Source organism: Anolis sagrei, chromosome 2, assembly GCF_037176765.1.
Source record: "Anolis sagrei isolate rAnoSag1 chromosome 2, rAnoSag1.mat, whole genome shotgun sequence".
Classification (NCBI taxonomy): Eukaryota; Metazoa; Chordata; class Lepidosauria; order Squamata; family Dactyloidae; genus Anolis; species Anolis sagrei.
The window spans coordinates 71,143,490-71,167,231 of NC_090022.1; the positions used below are offsets into that span (position 1 = coordinate 71,143,490).

General features: G+C 39.0%; 1 protein-coding gene across 8 annotated transcripts in view; it reads right to left on the reverse strand.

Annotated features, from left to right (window-relative positions):
* The window catches only part of DOCK3 (dedicator of cytokinesis 3), a 217,072-nt gene that overhangs the window by 73,053 nt on the left and 120,277 nt on the right, over positions 1–23,742 (reverse strand). For all 8 annotated transcript variants that reach the window (XM_060765806.2, XM_060765801.2, XM_060765804.2 and 5 more), the window contains exons 15-22: positions 17,967–18,091; positions 14,670–14,832; positions 12,422–12,528; positions 10,738–10,909; positions 8,200–8,297; positions 5,584–5,667; positions 4,380–4,480; positions 2,871–2,952 (exon numbers count right to left, since the gene is read on the reverse strand). In XM_060765806.2, the coding sequence (XP_060621789.2) occupies positions 2,871–2,952; positions 4,380–4,480; positions 5,584–5,667; positions 8,200–8,297; positions 10,738–10,909; positions 12,422–12,528; positions 14,670–14,832; positions 17,967–18,091 (932 nt within the window). The remainder of the gene's footprint in view (positions 1–2,870; positions 2,953–4,379; positions 4,481–5,583; positions 5,668–8,199; positions 8,298–10,737; positions 10,910–12,421; positions 12,529–14,669; positions 14,833–17,966; positions 18,092–23,742) is intronic.

The following is a 23,742-nucleotide window of genomic DNA, read 5'->3' on the forward strand; positions in this document are numbered from 1 at the left end:
AGCCTTAGACATTATATTTTCTGAAATAGTAAAACAAATATCAACAGAAATCGAGCTATTCTACACTTGCTGTTAAGATCAGAGAAAGGGAGATATAAAACTTGTTTAAAGTCCCAAAGATGAAAAGGTATTTTGCTCTTGAATATTTGGAAGTTGCAAAAGCATGAGAAGGAAGTTCTCAAAATGTGTTTTACAGAAAGAAAGATTTTAATTAAGAGGGGAAATGACTTGTTGCAAGCAAAGATCATCTCTTTGTTTAATTTTTTTTAAAGAAAAAGATCAGGACAATCGGGGGGGGGGGGGGGAGGTCAGGTTTTTCTTTTGCAGCTGAGAAGTAGAGTGTAAAGGTAGAGGGACTAAAATTGTATAAATCCCAGCGCTTGCCACCAATATGTAAAAGGAAGAAGCTTTTATCCCACACACTGCAGACCAATTATAATGGAATGTGGCTTCTTTAATTACAAATCAAAAGCTGGAACAATCTTCTGGCCGGAAAACCTTTTGAAAGAACACCTTTAGACTAGAATGTGTTGGATTCGCACTTAGGCTTTGTACTCTGAGGTAACACTGAAGAGATTACTTTTTAAAATATACACTGCCACCATTTAACCTTGATTTCTGTAAATTGCTTTGAAACTTCTCACACAGAGGCACATGTGAGGCAAATGTTGTGAACAAATAACAATGTTGTTTATTTGAGAGAACATGAACAAAGCAGGAATTAAGCTTAGCTGTTTTACTGTTGAATAAAGCACGTGGTTTCTTTAAACAGTTCCAAACCTAGTTGCACATAACACTCCTCTCTCCCTCCAGAAATTACTGACAGGATTCCTCTATGCCCAGTAATCCTAAACTCCTGCACAGACAGTCCTTTCTGGGATCTGTCTCTCCACTTCACTAGCTATCCTTCCCAATAGCTATAATCTTCTCACTAACTAACTCTGCTTGCTAACTGACCAACTTCAGGCTTCCCTGACTCTTCTCTTCTTCACACCAAACTCTAATCTTCTTTCTTCTTTGACACCCAGACACAATCTGAGCTGTCAGGGTTTAAAACACACCCTTAAAGTCATTTTTGTCTTTTTTCAAGTTAAGCTCTGCCCACTCTCTCCCAGCCAATTACAAAGTTCTCTCATTTCCCTCCAAGCTGCTCCTAAGCATGCCTCCTCCAGGAAATCAGATTCTAAGATGGATGCTCCCAGGGTGAACTTCCTGGGCCTACTACTTGACCTTACAGGTAGGAAATTCATCACATAGAACAATGAAATTATCTGGGAAGTAACCAGTACTGAGCTGGTTGGTACAGAGTGGGCTGCTCTCTATTGGAAGCGGAAAAACCTGGCAGCCTTAAGTTCATATTAATTTATTGCATTCATTTGATTTTGTCAGCTACTCAGAAAGACTAGACATTTCAGTAGCTACCAGACAGCTGCTGTCTTACATTCTCCATTTCAACAGAAATTAACTGCATTGAATATTGAATATTGTAATCCTACAGTCATGCTTAATGAATAACAATTGTCCTATGCCACATATGTGCAAGACGCTATGTTTACTGACTATTGTTTGGCAGAGTGGAACATACTCCTGCCCTGCAGTGTGATGTTGGTAGTCTCATTATTCGTGTTTCCTTACACAGACTTGGTGGTTGTACACAAATACTGTTTCTTGATTTGAAAGATGCTGCTTCACTAAATTTTACAGAGGAATGGGTGAAATGGCCAACTTAGACCCACTTGTTGTGTAATACTATTGCAGCCAATTCCCAAGTTGCCCAAGGGAATCAAGCTCTCAACTGGCCAGAGTATATACCCATAAAGTGGTTAACATGCCAGCCCTTTTCTAAAGATACGGAGTATTTATGCTTTCTCTTCTTTTTTCCTTTATTTCTTCTAGTTAAATCCAACCCAACTTTAATTTCTGACTTCTATACTTACTTGCCTTATCCCATTAAGCTTTTTTGTTCTGGGGAAACATGTATTTTCTTGCCCAGTACTTTCTTTAGGAAAGGACATTCCCTAAGGCTCTTAGTTCAATTAGACAGCCTCTTGCTAGAGGATGTTGGTATTTTATTTCGGTTTGTTTCCTTCACAGATGTAGGAATCTGCCATCTGGCAGTTATCTGAGTCTACTGAAAGAGTGGAACTCAGTCATCTCCAAAGAGTTAGCTGAGCTATTCCTCAGTCCTCTTAAACTTCCCAGTCATCTTTCTTTGCTTTTCTTATTGTCTCCTTCATATGCCATAACTTAGAGAGAAAGACAGAACAGAAAAAAAATGCATGTCCTCCCTTAATTATTAGTAGTGAAACCTTCAAAAGTAGATTTCTCCATTGCACCACCTTTGAGGAAGAAGTAATATTTGATTTAGCAGAGAGATTGTTCAATATTTCATGATACAACCTACAGATATATTTCAAAAAAGCACAGCAATGTACTCAAAATTAAGAAAAATATTTTTTTTGCTCAAAAGCATGGATGGGGAATCCATGGGCAATTTTTTAATGTTTTCACCTTGAAAACCTTGAAGTCCTCACAGTTGGTTTTGATAAACAGGATTTTCAAAATGTTAAACAGGACAAGGAAGTCTTCAACCTTTTTATAAGGTGAATGAACACTCCGTGAAATTGCAGGAGAAGCAATCCACCCTGGGATGGAGGGCAAGTGTGGTCTGGAGAAATCTTAAGACTGTAAAAGGAGCCAGGCTCCAGTTTTCCCACTTCTGCTGTAAGATTATACATTGGATATCCTAAGATGCAAGGTTATTTTTTTCCAGAAAAGTAACTATGGAAATTCATTCAAGATAAGAACCTGTCTAATAAAAACTGTATGCATGATTGTATTGGAAGAGACATATTACATTAAAGACATACCCTCATTGCCTCCTGGATATGGTCCTGCCGTACAAGTTCAGCTGATCGGTCCATGTACCATTTCAAGCAACGGATCAATTCTCTGCATAAAACAAACATAGTCCCCTCTAGAATTTTCAGTTACTTAAAAAAAATAAAACCAGCAAACACAGATTGAATCTCCCTTATTAGAAATGTTTGGTGTTAGAAATATGTTTTGATATCTGATTGTTTTGAGTTTTGAAACCCCTGGATATGTATATACATAGTGAATGAGGATGAGGGAAAGAGGGCTAGTCACATGTTCAGCACCTTCTGAGTCTTTCTCCCCGGAGCCCTTATGAAAAAAGAGAGGGGAAGTGGGGGAAAAGACAGTGCTTAACAAGGCCCCTGAATAAATGCAGACATCCCAGTTGCTTCACTGGCTGTCAACACAATTTCCACCCTTTCAACAAATCAGTCAAAAAATAGGGGACATCCCTCCATGAATTATTTTCATTTTCTGTGGCCTAGATTCAGGCAGTGGCCAATGGAGAGGTGTCATGTTCATACTCCAGAAAAGTTCCTTTAGGTAGTGGATGTATGACTAGCCCTCTTTCCTAAAAGGCTGGGGAAAAAAGTTTCTGTTTTCAGAATAGTTTGGATATTCCTGATAAAGAAGAATCATCCTGTAAATGCTGTATATAAAAGGGAAATTAACAGGAAAGTGATGAAAAAAATCTTTTAACATTTAGTGAACAAACAATTTCAGAACATAGCTTATAATGATGTTACTTTGCGCTTTTATTCAGTACATATAGCTATCTATTCCATTACTTTACTTCAAGAAGATGATGGACTTCATATTATTTTTAAACATTACAGTTTGGACCTTTCTTTACGACCTTGACATGAATTTGTTATATAGAGCACAAAGAAGTACATGATTCTTTACATAGTTCATGGTAAACTGAAATTTTCTACCATAAATTTTATTAATGGCTACCAATCTAGTTTTAAAATGAAATTAGACAAATTAATGAAAAATAAAGCATTCATGTCTACTAGTGATGAAGTTTGTATATTATTTCCAGTACTGAAATCAGCAGGACTCACAATAGCAGCTGCCGGAGAACAGGGAAGATGAGCTTATATCTTACTTGTGGGCTTCTATAGACACTTGGTTGCCCACTACAGAAACTAAGTTGGAGTAGACTCTTGGTTTGATTTAGCTTGGTTTTTTTTTAGTTTTCTACATATTTATTTAAAGCTGATATCTTGCAAATATAGGAAGAACAAAACCCTACTTTTGTATGTAAGTATGCCTTACATATGATACAACTCAAGAGATGCAGTTGTGTTGAATTCTGTAGTATAAGATGTGGAACAGAATCTTCACACAAATAAGTAATTACTTTAAATATTATTTTTCACAATAACATTTGTGTAGTTGCTTGATCTGCACTACTAGACTCCACTAAACAATTAGTACTTTTTAGCATGTGAAGTTTGAAAGTACATCCTATTAGAATGCTGAAAAAGAGAACCTACTTGTATGCCAGGGCTCCTGCAAAGTGTTTCTGAATGTAAGTGTCCATCACAGGTCGAAAATGAAAATATTTGCTATCACGAAGGAGATTTATGATGAACACCTTTTGGTAAGAGAGAAAATCACATATCATGGAAAGCAATACATTAATTAAAAGGTATAGCATAAAGAACAGCAATTTTTATTGCTCTAGTTACATAGTTCATGACAATTGTAATTTATCATTTGATTCTGATTCCATACATATTTCTGACTCTGTGTGTATGCTGTTGTTTCAATGTTACAATTCCTAATAATATGAAATTAAATGTGAAAGGGATAAACTCTATAACATTGAGGTTTAATGGGAAACTAAAATTGTTATTTATGTTAGGTGAAGACAGTCTGAAGTGGATTGATGCCTGTGTTTCTGGATCAGAAGGTAGGGGTTAAAACTTGCTATGCAGAAGCAATCTAACTTTTGTTCATAAAATCTTCAATTAAGAAATTGTTGAGAAAAATGGGGGTTGGGGGACAGGAAGCCTTGAAACAATTAAACAGTCCAGAGCAACACAATAAATGGAAAAACTACAAACATATACTTTTAATAAACAGAAGAGTAAAAAACATTTTGAGTGCTAGGTAGAATTCCAAAGTAATTTCTATTTGATTCACAAACATTAATTAGTGGAAAACTCTAGTGTATAACTTAAACTGAGTACAGTGGATCCTCAGTATCCACTGGTTGCAGGACCCCTCATGGATGTCAAAATCCTTGGATGCTCAAGTCTCATTACATACAGTGATACAACAAAATGGTGTCCCCATGTGGAATGGGGAGCAACTCAAACAAGTGCCAGAGAGAGTCTTAGGTATAAAAAGTAATTAAATAAACAAATAAACAAATAATAAGATAATGTAGCATTTATTTTGTGTAAAGGTTCTTGAAATGAAACAATGTCTACATGGAATAGGAAACAGATCAGGAATAACTGGGCAAATTGGTAAAAGCAAAAACCAGATGTTTGCACATATAATGTCTGCATTGGATTTGGGAGAAGAAAACAAGCTCCATGTTCTCTTAACTGCATTTTTAGTAAGCTATCTCTTCCCAGTGCTCAGCATGCTGGTAAAAACAGTTGGATCACCACAATCATAAAAACCATGGAAAATGGCAGATAAAGGGGAAACACAAGTGTTAATCCATCAAAGGAATATTGTACATACCAGAGATTGAAAGACTAACAATCCATATTTTTCTGTGTTGTCATCCAAAATCACAAATAATGTGTCCAGAATGTCCTGCAAGAACTAGAAATATAAAAGTATTTACATGACATCTTCTTATCAGAAATGTATTGAAACAAATCATTTAAATATTCAGAGTGCAGTCTAATACTTTTTTTATTCACAAACAAGTCCCACCGAGCTCAATGAGACTTACACACTAGTTAGTACATGTACACAGGGCTACAGCATTCAGATTAGCCTAAATCTAGCAACTGACATCCATTAATCTATGTGTAACTGGTCTGGGGTGGGGGGACAGCCATCAATCCTGCATACTGCAGCTGCTCTAGACCCTAAAGTCTAGATCTAGGAAAACCTCTGGAATTGAGTTTTAAGGTGGTTCTAAAGCTGTAGGGAGAGGAGAGAAAGTCCTGTTTCACCACTACAATGCTTAATTTTGGCCAGAATGTATAAAAGAAGTACATTCAAAATGTTCCTTGTACTGACAATGAAAATTGTTCCAGCACATAAAAAGACCATTACCTTTTACAACATTATTTCACTTTCATTATCTTAATAATTTCTACTTATAGTATAGCATTGCTACATAAACACAAAGTCATAAATTTTCAGTAAGTGGTGTTTCTTGCCCTCAGTTTCTCTTACAAAGCTATTTTCCTTTAACTGCCTGTCTAGTAACCAATTTAATCAAGTTCTTCTAGTGTAAATGGCACTCTTTAAGAAAACATAGCTCCTTGCCTTTAACCCAAAATGGGTATTTGGACTGGGTTGAATGTTTAAATATAGGTTTGTTTTGGCTATTGTCAAAAGAACATTTGAACATGCATCAGAAGGCATCAGAAATAAAGGAGAAATAAATAATAGACATATTCTGGAATTTGGAGGATAAATTTTGGATGGCGTGATTTTAATAACTTTTAAAATCGTGTTGTTTATCAGTGGGTTTTAATACAAATGTTATTGTATTATCAATGTTTAATTTATATGCTTTATGTCAAAATGTTATTTTTTTGTTTTTGTTTTAATTTGATTAGGTTAATTTATAGTTATATGTTATTGTCTTGCTATTATCTTTTGGTTTTCACATGTATGTACAGCAATGAATTTTACCTTTATAATGTTGGAAACCACTTTGAGTTCCCTTAGGGGGAGAAAAGCGGTATATAAATGTAGTAAATAAATAAATAAATAAATAAATAAAGCAGTTGATGTACTAAAACTAACATGATCTAATGAATAGTAGTTTACATTAATTAAAACCACATATTTCCAGTTAAAAAGCAACAAATAATTTGTTTACCTTCAAATTCAAAAGAAAAAGAATTATAAATATAATAATGGCATAGTTATTGTAATACTTGTGGAAAAATATACACCAGGAACTTAGATTCTTGTGATTACTTAACAAGACCAATATGCATTGTGATAGGCCAGTGGTTCTCAGCCTGTGGGTCCCCAGATGTTTTGGTCTTCACCTGCCAGTAATCTAACAGCTGGAAAACTGGCTGGGATTTCTGGGAGTTGTAAGCCAAAACACCTGGGGACCCACAGGTTGAGAACCACTGTTATAGGCCAAGGATAATCAAGTGCCTTTGGTTAAGGATTTCCCTGTTACAACCATTCAGTAATATATACCCAATTGTTGTGAAAAAATCTTGACCATTTGGAAAGCAAATTTAATGATACAATAATTTCTAGTATTCATTAGAAAATGTAAATAATTTGGAGGAATCCCTAACAAATCCCTCCTGTATTTCCACCATTAAATAACAGGGTTGGTTTGATTCAAATCCAATTGATTCAAATCATGATTGAACCCAGCTATGATTTAATCAACTGTGAAACACAGCTATGGCCCAAAACTGTAACCTTATGTGTCTTTCACATTCTTGAAGTGATAGCCCCCAGTGGGGCAATGGGTTAAGCAGGAATCGGTTTGAATCTGGGGAGCAGGGTAAGCTCCTGTCTATCAGCTCCAGCTTCCCATGCACGGACATGAGAGAAGCCTCCCACAGGATGGTAAAACATCCGGGTGTCTTTTGGGCAATGTCCCTGGAGATGACCAATTCTCTCACACCAGAAGTGGCTTGCAGTTTCTCAAGTCGCTCCTGATACGAAAAAAATCTGATAGTTAATCCCGCTCTTAATTTCCCTTTCACTGCTAGCATCAGCCACTGGCATAAGGAAACCTGGACTAGTATCTCATCCTATTATTATGGCTGTGGAAGTTGACTGAACAACTGGGAAGAGTAGAACCTTTCCTTGCTTTAGTCCTCTACAGACACTAAAAACAGAAAAACCTGCTCTGAAGATCCGTTGAACTCTCTGGAGCAGATTTTCTACAAGAGAGAATGCTCTGAGGATGAAGGGGGCAAAATCCTAATGCTATCATAAACTTTGTGATAGATTTGGGGTTAACAATGAATGATGTACTGATGACATAGTACTTCAATTTGAGTTTAAGATAATAACATCTAAATTCCATGTACCAACAGAAGGCAATTAGAAGAAGTAATGTTTTGGCTTTCCCCTCAAAGACAGTTACTTTCATAATACCAGTTCGTGAATAATGACTTAGAGCCAAATTAGTACCTTAACGATTTCTTCACCGCTGACATGCCTCAGTCTTCCTAAAATATCCATTACACGATCTGGATAAGCTTTCCATTTCAACAGAGCAAGTAAGTCCACTGTAAATTATTGAAAGAATAAAGATGGGCATAATAAATTCAACACACAAAACTATAATAATTGCAGCAGAAGATCAGTATAAAACAGAAATATGCAAATCTTTGAAATAATCTTTAATCATTGCCAGGTATTCACAGAGACACAACTCTGTAAATTAGTAAAATCTGGATAACCACAGATTTGTACACACCTGTTTGGGAACAAATCCCATTTGTCATAATGATAATTACTTCTGAGGAAGCCTCATTGTACAAATGTAGAAATAAGCACAAAAATGCTATCACCACAATATAATACACTCTACTTAGATGAATTATATCTTTCTTCTTCTTTGGAGGCTTTTAAACAGAGGCAGGATGGCCATCTCTATGATTCTTTGTGTTTGGTTTTTTCTACTACAAAAATACCAAGTCAGTGAGTAAATCATGGCTAGCAACATTTATTAATAAACTGTACACAGTGAAAAAAGTTTCATTTTTTTTTCAGTACATAAAGATGTTACTAGAAAGTAACGTTGACATTACAATCCTATACCTTTCACAAAAACAAAAGTAGCAATTGGAGTGAGGAAAGGTCCCCAATTCAGTTGCTTGCCCAAATGATGAACTATGCATTATCCATCAGAGAATAACCACTGTAATATATATAGATTTCAATTTGCCAGAACTCGAAAAGAGGAGTTATATTTCCAGAAATGCCCAAGGAACAATTGTTCCAAGAGCACACATGTAAGCAAGTCAAGCTAATTACTAGGCATATATGCAAAGTTCATTCCTACCGTTTCTACCATCTCTTTCGTATCTTCAATTTCTTCAGAAGCACGAAACGGGAAGCCCATACAAAACTCTGCTCGACACTAAAGCCTGCTTTCGTGTGCATCCCAACTTGCCTCCTTACCTCGGAAAGAGAGTGCGTGTGTGGTGGTGTGCAGGCAGGCCTGGAGCTCGGCTGCTGTTGAGCGCCTCTTACTCTAGGCACTGGCCTGCCACACATGTACTCTCTTTCCAGGTAAGAAGAATGCACATCAGGAAGGGGAGCCAGTGCATAGGAAGCCCCCCCACCCAATAATGGTCTAATTTTGAGTCCCCAAAATGAAAGAACCAAAACAACCCTCCCAAAAAATGGATCAGGGCTCCAACGAAAGCCAGGACATAAAATGGGACAAGATTTCCCCAGAATGCACATGTCTACTAATTACTGAAGAGAAGAATTACAGTATATATGTCAAGGTCACAAATTAATCTTATTTGTAACCAATAGTCAATCTCGACAGAAGCAAAACCTAAAGCCTATGTGTTGAACCACTTTGAGGCAATGTACTGGGTACAACAATGCAAACATTAAGCCTTGGAGGCAGCTTTGCGTGCTTATGCCGCTGTCTAATGAAGCAGTTGTGAAATACAAGGTTGAAGTCAGTTTCAAACTAGAAAATACCCTTGCTATTGTTAGCTTCAAGAGTGATTTCAAGAGTGAGTGAAATCACAGTGACAAAGCAGCTCTTCTCTGTCTTTGTTTTCATAGTGCATACACTTAAAACTTGTGGGAAGAAAGATGTGCAAGTATTAATTACGTCAAATTATAAGAAACATATAGAAAATTATGCATATAGAAAATCACTTTTTTTCCTGACAGTTTTCTTCTCCATTCAGCTTTCACATCCTTACAAAGAAATTAGAAATATGATGACATGAAGAATACTGACATATCTTTACACTTGAGAATCTTTTCTCTCTTATCTTATTCCTTCATGGCTGCCCTTCCAAGCCTTAGTAACCCAAGTCTTGCCCTCTCTACCCATATCAAAAACCTTCAGTGGCATCAAGGAATCAGAAGAATGTAAATTGCTCACATTTCAAAGAACGTTGGTTTTAAAATAATCCCAGTTGTATTGTAGTGCACAATTTTGGGTAATACAGTTTATTCTAGTTTGGAACCATTAAACAATCCCCTCCCCTTCCATTTTATTAACTTCTTTTGAACTATTGGTACAATTTAAAATTTCTATTGGCAAAAACAGACAGAGGTTGACCTTGGAAAATACATTTTCTTTATGTTAGCAATGCTGATAAAGGATTGACAATTCTTTTTGAACATTCATGCTTCAAGGAAATTTCTTTAAATAATTTGATATAGTTTGCTTAGATTTGTTGTTTATTATTTGTTTTGCTAAACATTTGACTTTATTCACTATGAGAAGTTAACCATGAGTAAAGGATTTCATTTCCTGTTTGAAACTGCCTTCAACTTTGTATTTCATTATTGCTTTATGAGACAAACCAACAAAACCATAATCTTCCCAGTCCAGATGTATGTTGCATGCAGTCATAAATCTTTTGAAGCTCTTTTCCTTCTGAAGCTGTATCAAACTTGTTTTTATAAAAAAAGAACTGTGCATTTCATTTTTAAAATTTTCATTTATAAAAGTGTAAATTACTGTACCATTTTGGGTAAGTTTGGTAGAAGAGAGCTGGGTAGAGATTGAAAAAGATTCTTTGGTACTGCGCTGGAAAATCAGACTTGAAGGAATGTTGGGACAACCATTATAATCCTCTTTGCAGCATGGAAGACCCAGATATAGTGCATGGTTATTGAATGTGCTGTTTTCATCACACTGGAAATATAAGAAAACTTCTTTACTCCATACATTACTGTGTCAGGATGAATCAATAAGATTTCTTATAAAGACATTCTTTACCCAGTATACACATAATATTCATTCAGCCTACACTTTAGGAAGCATTCTTCTATGTAGTAATTAATGACTTAAATGTATCTATACTGGAATTAACCTTTGTTTAAGTAGTATAGTTGGTAAGAATAATGTTTCCCTGGAAGGAATAAAATGTCTCTGTTAAGAATTATTCTAAGATATAAAATAATGCATTTCTGGGATACACAGAAAGTTCCTGAAGCTTTACAAATCCTACATCTCAAAGATTCTGAAAATCAGTTTGCCCCTTAGTTGCATAACTCTGTTTGCGCTGCACTTCCTATTTTAAGCCCAGACCCTTCACCATGCCAAATGTCACCTTGCCATTTTTCTCCCAGGGACTTCTCTTGAAAAGTTTCCATATGCCAGCTATGAATTAGTATCCTTTTAATGTATTGTCGAAGGCTTCCATGGCTGGAATCACTTATATATAAACCCAAATTTCCTAGTTTCCAACAGACCTCTCAACTTCTGAGAATGCCTGTCATAGATGCAGGCGAAACATCAGGAGAGAATGCTTCTAGAACATGGCCATATAGCCCGAAAAACCTATAATAACCCAGTATCCTTTTGGTTTTTTCATTTTGCACATGCTGGGCCCTCTTCTTTTCATTTCATGTGCCCCTTTCCCCATATTTTCCTATTGACAGGAAACAGAAGCTGGACTCTACAATGACTAAATTATGGTGGGCAGAAGAGTACTATAGTCCCTCAGCAAATGTGGTTGAAACTCATGTGACCAAAGGAATGTCAACAATTCTTCCATTTGGATGTCACAAGAGGCCTAGAGTGCCACAAATGATGATGAAGAGAAAATGACATTTTGGTTCCAAGTGAAATGGAAATGAGAAATGATCCCTGTGTGGGTGTCCCCTCTATCCAGGACAAAGCAGAGAAACAATTCTAAGCAGGTGAAAGGAGGAATAGGGACAAGTGTTAGTGTTGTGCTTGGGTGATCCTAGTATGGTACAACAGGAGTTTGTGTTTTGCAAGAAATTATTAGCATTAAAAAAAATCAAATTGTTCAAAGAAAAATAATTGAGAGTGTTCCTACACGTCTCCATTTACATTTGTAAATATATACCATCTCATTTTACATTTGTAAATAATCCCAAGCATAAAGGAGTAAACTACAATATGAATACTAAGCAAAAAAGGTAGACAGAGGACACCCTAAACTAATATTAAAAATGTAATCCCAAACACTACTGATGGTTTCTCTGCTTGAAATGTCTTATAATATATGGTGCTCTGTAATTTCTGATGACAAAAGATCAATCAAATTAATACAATTACTGACACAGCAGGCCTTATGTTTGTGCCACTGCAGATATGATCTCATATACAGGGCAAAATATGAGATGCATTCATGACAGGGACAAAAACAAATGAAGATCAATGAACTCCCAGTACCTTATAAACATAAAGTTCATGGATATCATCAGATAGGGTTGTGCCATCATCCCTCATTAATGGTGTAAATGCAAACCCAAACAGCTTCTTTTCTCCTTTATCTTTTGCTGCAAAAGAAAATGAAATGTTTACACAGCTTGTTGAGTGACTGGCAAACATCTCAATTCTGTCATTAGAGCCTTTCAATGACACCTTCTTTGGTTTCGACTGTATTTTCAATACAACCCACACAATGCTGTAGAAGTTGGAATAGGAGCACCACGATAAGAAGGAACAAACGAAAAACGAGCTCTTGCTTTTCTGTTCACAGAAAGGCAACTCTAGGCCTCCCTACCTCTGCACCATTGGGACTGCGTTGTTTTTTGTGGCATTTGATACAATGGAGACACCTTCTGGAGTGATTAGAAAGTTTGGAAATTGGGGGTACTTTGTTGCAGTGGTCCCGGCCATACTTCTCAGGCAAGTTCCAAATTGTGGTGCTTGGGGATAGCTGCTCCTTAAAAAAGGAGCTGTTATATGGCATCCCACAAGGTGCCATTCTATCCCCAATGCTTTTTAACATTTACATGAAACTGCTGGGTGAGATCATTTGGAGGCATGGGTGGGGTGTTATCAGTATGCTGATGACACCCAAATATATTTATGCCATCAAAAATGGACTCAGCTAATGATAGCATGTCTCATCTGAAGGAATATCTGAAGGAGGTAATGGGCTGGATAAAGAAAAACAAATTAAAATTGAATCCAGGTAAGACAGAGGTGCTTGCCATCAAGGGTCCTAACTGGGGGATGGAGCTATGTCAACCAGTTGTAGATGGGGCTACATTCCCCTGAAAAACTGGCTAGCACTTGGACGGGAGACTGCAAACAAACAGCAGGTGTTCTAGAATGGATTTAAAGGTATTGACAAAACGATTTCTGAATTTCCTTGCCTAAGAAAACTTCCCATCGGTAGCCATAAGTTGACAGGCAATGTGAAGGCACACACCCATAGTGCTAATTATTCAAATTTCAATATTCCTCAAACAGTCTCCTTCATGCTGGCAAAGAGCAATGCAATTAAGGGTTATTTTTTATCATGTTCTGTATGCCTTATTGTTTTTTCCCCCCTAGTTACCATGCAAAAGCATATTTCCCCAACTGGATCACTTTGGTTACCATTAATGTTTTCCTTCCTTCTCCCAACCCACATCTTAGTAACTATGCATTCCTCACACATATTACATCTGATTGTGCTTTGATTTAGCTTTTTCTGCACGGCAGAGGGTTGGACTGGATTGTGCCCCTTATATAAAATAGCAAAATCATAGTTTGCTTTTTATATTTTGTGTGTGGGGTTGGGGGAGATATTTTCAAGCCATGAATGGTTGACTCTATATGTGTAGAAACTGTAGATACAGAGAACCAACCCTACAAATTCCATATTCTTTTTATAGTCACCAACACTTCCAGTACAACAATCCCTATGAATTGCAACAGCTTTGTAGCCAATATAATACATAATATGAATAGGGAACTGTAAGTATATGTATATACACACACACACACACACATACACACATACTCTTGGTATCTATAAGCCCGCAAAATTTCATACTTTTAAACTGAATTACCCAGTTTTTAGGCTTATCTGCCCCTTTATATCCATCCAAAATAGTAAGGATTATAAATAAACATTATAAAGATTATATAAAATATTACTTTACCTTATTGGGTCAGTCACTAATGATGGTTTTTGTGGGTGTGTCTGCTTACTACTGTATATTCAGAAGTTATTGATTGTTTGATTCCAAGCATTAAAGCAACCAAACAATCCATAACTTCTGGATATATCAGTAAACAGATGCACCCAGAAAAGCAGACATGAGCAGCTGGCACAATAAGGTAAATAAAATATGGTATAAGTTGTTCCCTCAAGTTCCAGCATTTTGCTTAGCAGTTTAATTAGTAAAAACTGCTTCAATTTATTGACAAATCTTCTAGTGGTCACAATCCTTGGTGAGAAGATTCTACTATCAACCTAATCATTGCGTTTAGGGACAATTCTCCCCAAAACAATGGCTTTTCTATAGCTTTTTGCAGCTGCACAACAAAAAAGATACTATATTTAAAAACCTGCAACTACCATTTGGTGTGACAGAGATTTGTCCTATCATGTGTTTTCTGCTCCCCCTTCACTTATATAAAATCAGCATAAGCACTAATCTGCAGAATAAAACTGTTAGATAAGGGAGCATATTGAACTCACTGGAGCAATGCCTGAATTCAAAGCGGAGGTGAGAGCCACGGAACCTGTCGATGGGAATGGGAAGTTTGATGACTTCTCCCCAGCGAGGGCTGTTACTGTGATAGAGGACGAAGGAATGATATACACTCCTGCTGGGCTCCCCTGAGCCCAGGCTGATGCATTCCTGGAAAGAATGAAAAAGAGGACAAAGGAAAAACAAAAGAATGTCACATTAAAAAAACTACAACAAAAAAAATCAGTAAGTTAAAGAATCAGAAATGTTGTTTATTTCAGTGTGGTTCAAATCTATCTGTTAAATGAAATCGTAAAATAGTTTTTCTAAATGGATTTGAGGAATAGAAAGGAAACTCCCCTTTAACATCATGGTGGCTGGTTCCATCTCATTTTCTTTGTGCAGAACAGTGCACATCTTTTGGGGGAAAGGAAGAAAAGCCAGACAATCAGGTATAGACTGGTTAGTTGTTAAGAGGAGGCCTTTAATCCTGGAGTGGAGGCTTCACTCCAATGTTCCCATAAATAACATAACTTCCCCAACACATTGACATTCAAACACCTTCAGAGGTATACTTTTACCCAGATTCCCTCTGTTCTGGGCACCAGGGCTGATGGTTATCTTTGGGTCACATTTTGCTTACATTCTAATTTTGTTTGTCACATCTTTGGCAGTTTTTGGAGCAGATTATGACAAAACAAGGCCTGAATGCCTGTCACACGTAGACTGCGGTCTTTGTAATGGCTCTTGGTGATGCAGACCATCAGGGTCACAACCAGCTTATAGAATGGGACGTCTGCTACAATCCCAGGTGGCAAGGAAACTACACAGTGGCTTCCATATATATTATTCCAGGCTGGGAGAATCTGTTTCAACTAGACAGAAGGAACATTGCCTTTGGATTGAGACATGCTGAACCAAGCCTTTTCATCTATAACCAGCTGTGGCATTTTTATACCAACATATACCGTCTGTGTTTATTATGGTCAAGTGGAGTCCTAGAGATTGCTGCTAGATCCACAACTGAGGGTCAGTGGTGATATTCATGTAATATGATATTAACCTTCAGAAGCCATTCCTTATTTTGACTTTTGAACAAGGTAAGAGCCTGGCATTTTTTGAAATTCGGAGATTTGTTCACCCATAGCACTGAATTAGAATTACTTTCGACAATATGACCCCATGTGTCTGTGGGATCAGTATCTCGGTTTCATTTCCACGTACCTAGCAAAATAGGTCCTCTCTTGGCAATTTCTTGGTCCTCTGTGTGATTCTATGTTATGTTTCCACTTGAAGTTGACTGCAGAGTCAAACTAGAGAACCTAGTTTGAATTTATTTGAATTATTTTTAACAGGGATTTTTTAAAAAATACTATTGATATTTAATCCTGTTTTAATGTTCTTATATATGTATATTTTAAATGGCTATGCTGATGCTTTTATGTCAAGCCACTTTGAGTCCTCTGTGGGGGAGATAAAGAGAGGTATAAATAATAATAATAATAATAATAATAATAATAATAATAATAATAGTGTCAGAAGCAAATTGAGGGTACAGTTATAATGTACTTAAAGACACAAACAAAGTAAAAAACTTGCCATCATACTAAACTTCATTTGACTAGAAACTGGTCATCTGGAGTGCCTCTGGTGTCACTGTAAGAAGGTCCTCGAGGCATTGTGCATGCAGCAGGGCTCAGGTCGCATTGCTGTATAATAATAATTTTGTTGTTTATAATAATAAGTGATGCATAAAGAGGTGTCCTCTGCGGGGGTTTTATATGTCCTTCATTAGAACTATACTATTATAGCCATTAACTTGTTCCCTATGTAGCCCCTTGAACCCAGCCTTTCTCATAGCCCAGCATATTGGTTGAATATAGGGGAAAAACCTTGTTCCTTGACTTCCAAGACCTCTTTCCCCTGTTGCTAGTACCTCACAATGGCAGGGCTGGAAAAACAGCAATTTTAGTGGTAGCAATGCTAAAAACAATCTTTCAGATCTACTTCAACTTCAATGAATTAGAAGATCTACAGAATAAGACAGATTTCTTTGATATCCCTCTTAAACTCAGTTTGTCTTTTAAACTTTGATTACAATAATCTATTATCACAATTTTTGTTAGCAGTCTAGAATACTCCCAGGAGAGGCTGAAAAACTTCCTACTTTTAAGCCAAGCAGAAATTAGTGGTGGAGTTGTGGGAACTGGTTTATTATTCCTTTCTTTTCCAACTGTTTATTTTTTTCTTATTTACATTTTCCCAGTTTTTTTTCAGCAGCTCACCCACCCCACTCCATGGTTTTGATGACAAAATGAAGAGTACAGGGGCAGAATAAATATAGTGAAACCTAAGATTATTTGTATTTCAAATGCCTCACATTTGTGGTTTATTTCTAGCAGAACAAGAATAGTGAAGTTGAAAAGATGGCAGAGGCTTCCATATCCCAGTATGGAAGTTTTTGTAGGCAGAGAAGAAAATCTGCCAAATAGCTTCTGGGTCACCCTTCCAGAGACTAAGAGACAGCAATGTAAAATTTAACAACAGGTAATGTAGAAGCTTTAAAATGTTCATGTCCCCAAAGCATTTCCAGTCATAAAAGTTTAGCCATCTTATGTAAGCTATTGAGCAAAAGCCACGGGAAACCTCCCTAGTGCTATATCTGTTAGGGCCAGTGAGGGCCTTCAAGGTTGTAATGTCATTCTCTCCGCTGATCCCTTAAGTCCAAACTGTTGTGCTATGAGACATATAATCAGAAAATGCTTGCAATTGAAAATGGGGGAAGAGAGACATCAGTTTTCACAAAGTCCTGTTCAATACAGCACTTTGATGTAGGAAGAGATGCTTTGGGAAGGATATGTACAGCTCCGTACAATGGCAATGCTATGTAGTTGAAAGAATCTGATTACAATCCAAGTTCAAATTTCCACTATTCCATTACACTCACTGGTTGACCTAAGAACAGAATGAGAGGAAGAGAAACCATGTATGGGACCCTGAACTCCTTGAAAGAAGAATGGGACACCAGCATAAATATATAATAAATATTCGATATCAAAAGTAGTGCTAGTTCTGGATGATTTTACACAGAACCAAATAGAGTTGATCATCTGTAGCAGAAAATTTAATCAGAGTGCATTAATGGAATGACAGAATTTACATTTAATGTGCAAAGATTAATAAAGGCAACCATGGTAATAATGTGATCAAGAGATAAGAACAGAAATTCTTAATGAATTCAAATGTTTAAAAACCTGAAAAGGCAGTAACCCTATGGCACATTTAACAGAAATGTAACAGCGTACCTTCAGAATCTCTCCATCTGCATAAAGAACATACATAGTCACTTCAATGTTCTTCTGGACACTTTTCCCACCTCTTTCAAAGTCCCCTTTCTCTAAAGTCAGGTACAGGTCATTGCGTATATCGCCTATATATAAAGAAAGAAACAACCTTTAGAAAACAAAACAGAAATTGTGATGTTTCTGTGAAGGTCAATCATGTGTTGCTCACAATTTTGATGGGAATCCAAACCATTTGAATTATAAAATAAATAGTTAATAAAAATGAACATTTCAACACTAGTGCATTAAATCAGATGGCTGTTAGTAATGCTTTATGAAATCTGAGTTCAAGGAAATCATTTATGAAACAAAGGGGAGAGGAAGGAAATTGGGTAATATTTCCATTTGCTTTGCTAAGCTATCTGGTTAATTAAAAAAAGGCCAAAACACTCATTTACTCATGGAAAATATACCACCAACGGAAGGGAAGCAACCTGAGAAGATACACTGCATTCACTCTGATTTTTGTAGCTCACCCACCCTGTACTTTATGTTGCATACAGACTGCAAACAATTGGCTGGCTTATCTCAAGGAACTGTACTCAGGCAGCAGCACCAGGCTTCTGAACTTGATGACACTGTTCTGCTTCAAAATTTGCCAGGCATCTTCTGCATTGTTTCTGCCCTTCCCTTGATACTTGGGCACTGTTAATAGGGTCAGTGCTGACATTATAGCTAAAAGGATCCTGCTCCTGAACAGCCTCACCAGTGAGGCTCTGAAGAAGTTATCAGTTCTGCTACCTAATAGGTCCAGTCATTACCTTGAAGGGAAAAATAGTGTCTAGCACAATAATTTCAAAAGGAAATGCTCTTTAATAATATATCTGCCACACACACACACACACACACACACTCAAATAAATGAAAAATCTTCTTGGACACCAACCTAACTGACAGATCTTATATAAGTCATGACAAGATAGGGACCTTTATCTCAAGGCTTTCATGGATAATATTATCTTCAAGAATATTGGCAACTAAGTGCAAAATATGGCAATCTGTCAATCTTCTGCTGATTCAAATATTACTGGAAAAAGTATTTCAACATGAAACAATAGCATGGATATTATGTAGCCTACTTGGGAAGAAGAACTGGGGAAGAGTTTGTAACTACTATCCTTACAATCACTTGCACACTGTTGAATTTACAACTGAGCAAACATGCAAAGCATTGTACTATAAGCAATTTGTTCCCCTTCCCTTATCACAATATGATCTTCATCAATCTACCCATGGTAGATAACACACTTCGATCAGTTTGACAGATTGGAAGGAAATATTTATCAGTGTTTCACATACTTTTCACAACTCACCAGGTGGCATGAAAAAATTGCTAACATTCATACAACATAAATAACTTAATAATTATTTTTCCGAAACCAAATTCTTTTGGTACTTCAAAAACAGTCTGTTTAGGCCTTAACTATTGCAATCTATAAAATCTATAACCATTTCATCCCTATTTAATTTAAGGGAGGGATGTTGATAACAAAAATGTTCCAATGGGCTGAAAAGCATAACAGAATACCATGTATATCCTCCTACTGTAATTGATACAAGCTGACAGCATTTTAGAAGCATTAGAGGATCTGCTATTTCATTCTCTAGAATAAGTCTAGCCCTCTACCATTTCAGAGTCATTTCCCTATTTGTACAACCAAAGAGGAAGATGGTGTGGGTATATAGGAAGAAACAACCTATTTCTTTGGCTTGTCTTTTAAAACAATTTCCTGGGCTAGCAAAAAAGGAGGAAGAAATGGAAGAAAGGCAGAATAAATATTTTTATCCACTGGTACCCACTTTTGTAAGAGGTTATCCTAGTTTTGAGATCCTGGGGAAACACTTAGAACCTCATCGCATCAGTACTGAGGAATCTAATCTTATTGGATTCCTAAATGATAGATTGATTAATTGGATATGGCTCCTTTGCTGCATCTACTGATGCTGCTGCTAAGGTTACTACTTCAGTTTTATGAAGCTGAACTCAAGGTGATGCAGAGGCCACAGCAGCTTCTGAGAATACTGTCTGTCCTTCTGAGGAAGCATAACAGTTAAAAGCAAAAGTCTGTTGCTTCAATAAAGAAATGGTGCAGAATCTGGTTTATATATTTTTTTAAAATATAGTAAGATAAAGCAGCAATTTCTGATTTCCTTAATCCTGGAGACTTTTCTCCCATGACCTCCCAAAAAGAAATGGTGGCTGCTTCCATCATAAATCTGTCAACGGTAAAACGACCTTTATCCAGGATTTAATCCTGGATGAGCGGGCAGATCTGGCGTGCATCACGGAGACCTGGTTGGATGAAGCTGGAGGCGTGAATCTAACCCAGCTTTGTCCCCCAGGCTTCTCCGTGCAGCACCAACCAAGATCCGGAGGGTGGGGAGGCGGGGTCGCAGTGGTCTATAGAGATTCCATTCATCTGACCAGGAGTCCCATCCCGCAGTCAACAAATTTTGAAAGCGTCCACCTGAGGGTGGGTGACCGGGACAGAATAGGGATTCTGTTAGTGTACTGTCCACCTCGCTGCACTACAGTCCCCCTACCTGAGCTAGCGGGGGTAGTCTCGAGCCTGGCGTTGGAGTCTCAACGGCTTCTTGTGCTGGGAGACTTCAATATCCATGCCGAGGTGACCCTCACAGGAGCGGCTCAGGACTTCATGTCTGCCATGGCAACCATGGGGCTGTCCCAACAAATATCTGGCCCCACCCACTGTGCTGGACATACATTGGACTTGGTTTTCTGCCAGGGATGGGAGCAAGGTGGCGGTGTGGAGGAGTTGACCATCTCTCCGTTGCCATGGACCGACCACTTCCTAGTCAGATTTAGGCTCACTGCGCCCCCCAACCTCTGCAAAGGTGGAGGACCCATTAAGTTGGTCCACCCCAGGAGGCTTATGGATCCGAATGGATTCCTGACGGCTCTTGGGGATTTTCCCGCCACCTCGGTAGGTGACCCTGTCGGAGCCTTGGTCGCTCTCTGGAATGGAGAGATGGCCAGGGCAATTGACATGATCGCTCCGGAACGTCCCCTCTCAAGTAGCCGAGCTAAACCAGCCCCTTGGTTTACTGAGGAGCTGGCAGTGATGAAGCGAAGGAAGAGGAAACTAGAGAGCGTGTGGCGTTTGGATCCGAGTGAGTCAAATCGAACACGGTTTGTGTCCTTTCTAAGGGCATATGCCACGGCAATAAAAGCCGCAAAGAAAACTTTCTTTGCGGCCACTATTGCATCTGCAAGGAACCGTCCGGCAGAGTTGTTCCGGATTGTCAGAGGTCTTTTAACTCCCGCCATCTCAGGCGGGAGCCCTGACAATTCGGCCATGCGCTGCGAAGCATTTGCTCAGTTCTTTGCAGACAAAGTCGCTTTGATCCGTTCTGGCCTGGACACCATGTTAAATGCAGTCTCTGAGGATGTGACACGAGCACCTGCTTGTCCTATTTTGATGGATTCTTTTCAATTTGTGAAGCCCGAGGATCTGGACAAGATACTTGGAGGAATGAGGCCTACTACGTCCATCCTAGACCCCTGCCCATCCTGGCTTCTGAAGGAGGCCACAGAGGGATTGGCTGAGTGGATAACGGTGGTGGTTAACGCCTCCCTTCGGGAAGGCGAAATTCCAGCAAGCTTAAAACAAGCTATTATAAAACCGCTGTTGAAAAAACCATCACTGGACCCCACTAAATTTGACAACTTTCGGCCTGTTTCCAATCTCCCCTTTTTGGGCAAAGTCATGGAAAGCGTGGTGGCCTCACAACTCCAGGTATTCTTGAGAGACACGGATTATCTGGATTCGGCACAGTCTGGTTTCAGACCGGGACATGGTTCTGAGACGGTCTTGGTCACCTTAGTGGATGATCTGCGCCGGGAGCTAGACAGGGGGAGTGTGTCTCTGTTGGTGCTCCTGGACCTCTCAGCGGCCTTCGATACCGTCGACCACGGTATCCTTCTGGGGCGTCTTGCGGAAATGGGCCTCGGGGGCACTGTTCTGCAGTGGCTCCGGTCATTTCTGGAGGGCCGCACCCAGAAGGTGTTATTGGGGGACACCTGTTCAACGCCACAGGCTTTGACTTGTGGGGTTCCACAGGTCTCTATACTATCCCCCATGCTGTTTAATATCTACATGAAGCCGCTGGGTGAGATCATCCGGAGTTTCGGGGTGCGGTGTCATCTGTACGCAGATGATGTCCAACTCTGTCACTCCTTTCCACCTGCTACTAAGGAGGCTGTCGAGGTCCTGAACCGGTGCCTGGCCGCTGTAATGGTCTGGATGAGGGCGAACAAATTGAAATTAAATCCAGACAAGACAGAGGTACTCCTGGTCAGTCGCAAGGCCGAACAGGGTATAGGGTTACAGCCTGTGCTGGATGGGGTCGCACTCCCCTTGAAGGCGCAGGTTCGCAGCTTGGGTGTGATCCTGGATTCATCGTTGAGCCTGGACCCCCAGGTTTCAGCGGTGACCAGGGGAGCATTCGCACAGCTCAGGCTCGTGCGCCAGCTGCGCCCGTACCTTGGGAAGTCTGACTTGGCCACGGTAGTACACGCTCTGGTCACATCCCGCCTTGACTACTGCAACGCTCTCTACGTGGGGCTGCCCTTGAAGACGGCCCGGAAGCTCCAGCTAGTCCAGCGTGCGGCAGCCATGTTACTAACAGGAGCGGGACGCAGGGAGCACACAACGCCCTTGTTGTCCCAGCTCCACTGGCTGCCGATCTGCTACCGGGCCCAATTCAAGGTGCTGGTGTTGGCCTACAAAGCCCTAAACAGTTCCGGCCCAAAATACCTGTCTGACCGCATCTCGGCCTATGAGCCCACGAGGACCTTGAGATCGTCTGGGGAGGCCCTTCTCTCGATCCCGCCTGCCTCACAGGCACGCCTGGCGGGGACGAGGGATAGGGCCTTCTCGGTGGTGGCCCCCCGGCTGTGGAACACCCTCCCTGTAGACATCAGACAGGCGCCCTCCCTTATGACATTCCGCAAGAGCCTAAAGACGTGGTTGTTTGAGAAGGCGTTTGACTAAGTGCTACAACAAATTGGCAATGATGAGCGGAACGGAATATGGTTAACGAGATTGGATTGTGATTCTATGATGAGACGTCATGAATGATTTAGAGTAATGGTATTATTAATAATGATGATGTTGTTGTTGTTGTTTGTGATATTGCTTTTATTGTAAATTGTCTTTTTATATGTTGTACACCGCCATGAGTCGCCCTAGGGCTGAGAACGGTGGTCAACAAATGCAGTAAATAAATAAATAAAGAAATAAACAGCCCCAAGTCAAAATACTCCCAGACCCCCCCCCCCAATTTTCAAGTTATATAGTTGCTGATGGAATGCATACTGATTTTCCGATCACACAAAAACAGTGCTTCTGTGACAGAAAACTCCATAGTATTTCAAGTACTACATTTAGAATATCATCTGGAAGTACTCCGTTTTTGCGAGATTTTGCAGATGGATTCTGACAGATGAACACCAGGATGGAGAAAAATGTCATGTGATAGGACCCATTGAAAACTGTCCACAATCAGTCTCAGAAACGGAGTATTTGCTAATGTGATGAGGTCCTTACTCTTGCCTTTCTAACACTAGTGACACATTTGGGAAAGACACAAAAGAGGGCCTTTCACTGTCTACTCCCAAGCTGTGGCAGTGTTACACTGGCTCCTTCTTTACTCTCCTTTCTCTCTGGCAGGTCAAGATAATTTCATTCAAATAGGTTTTTGGTCATTTATTGGT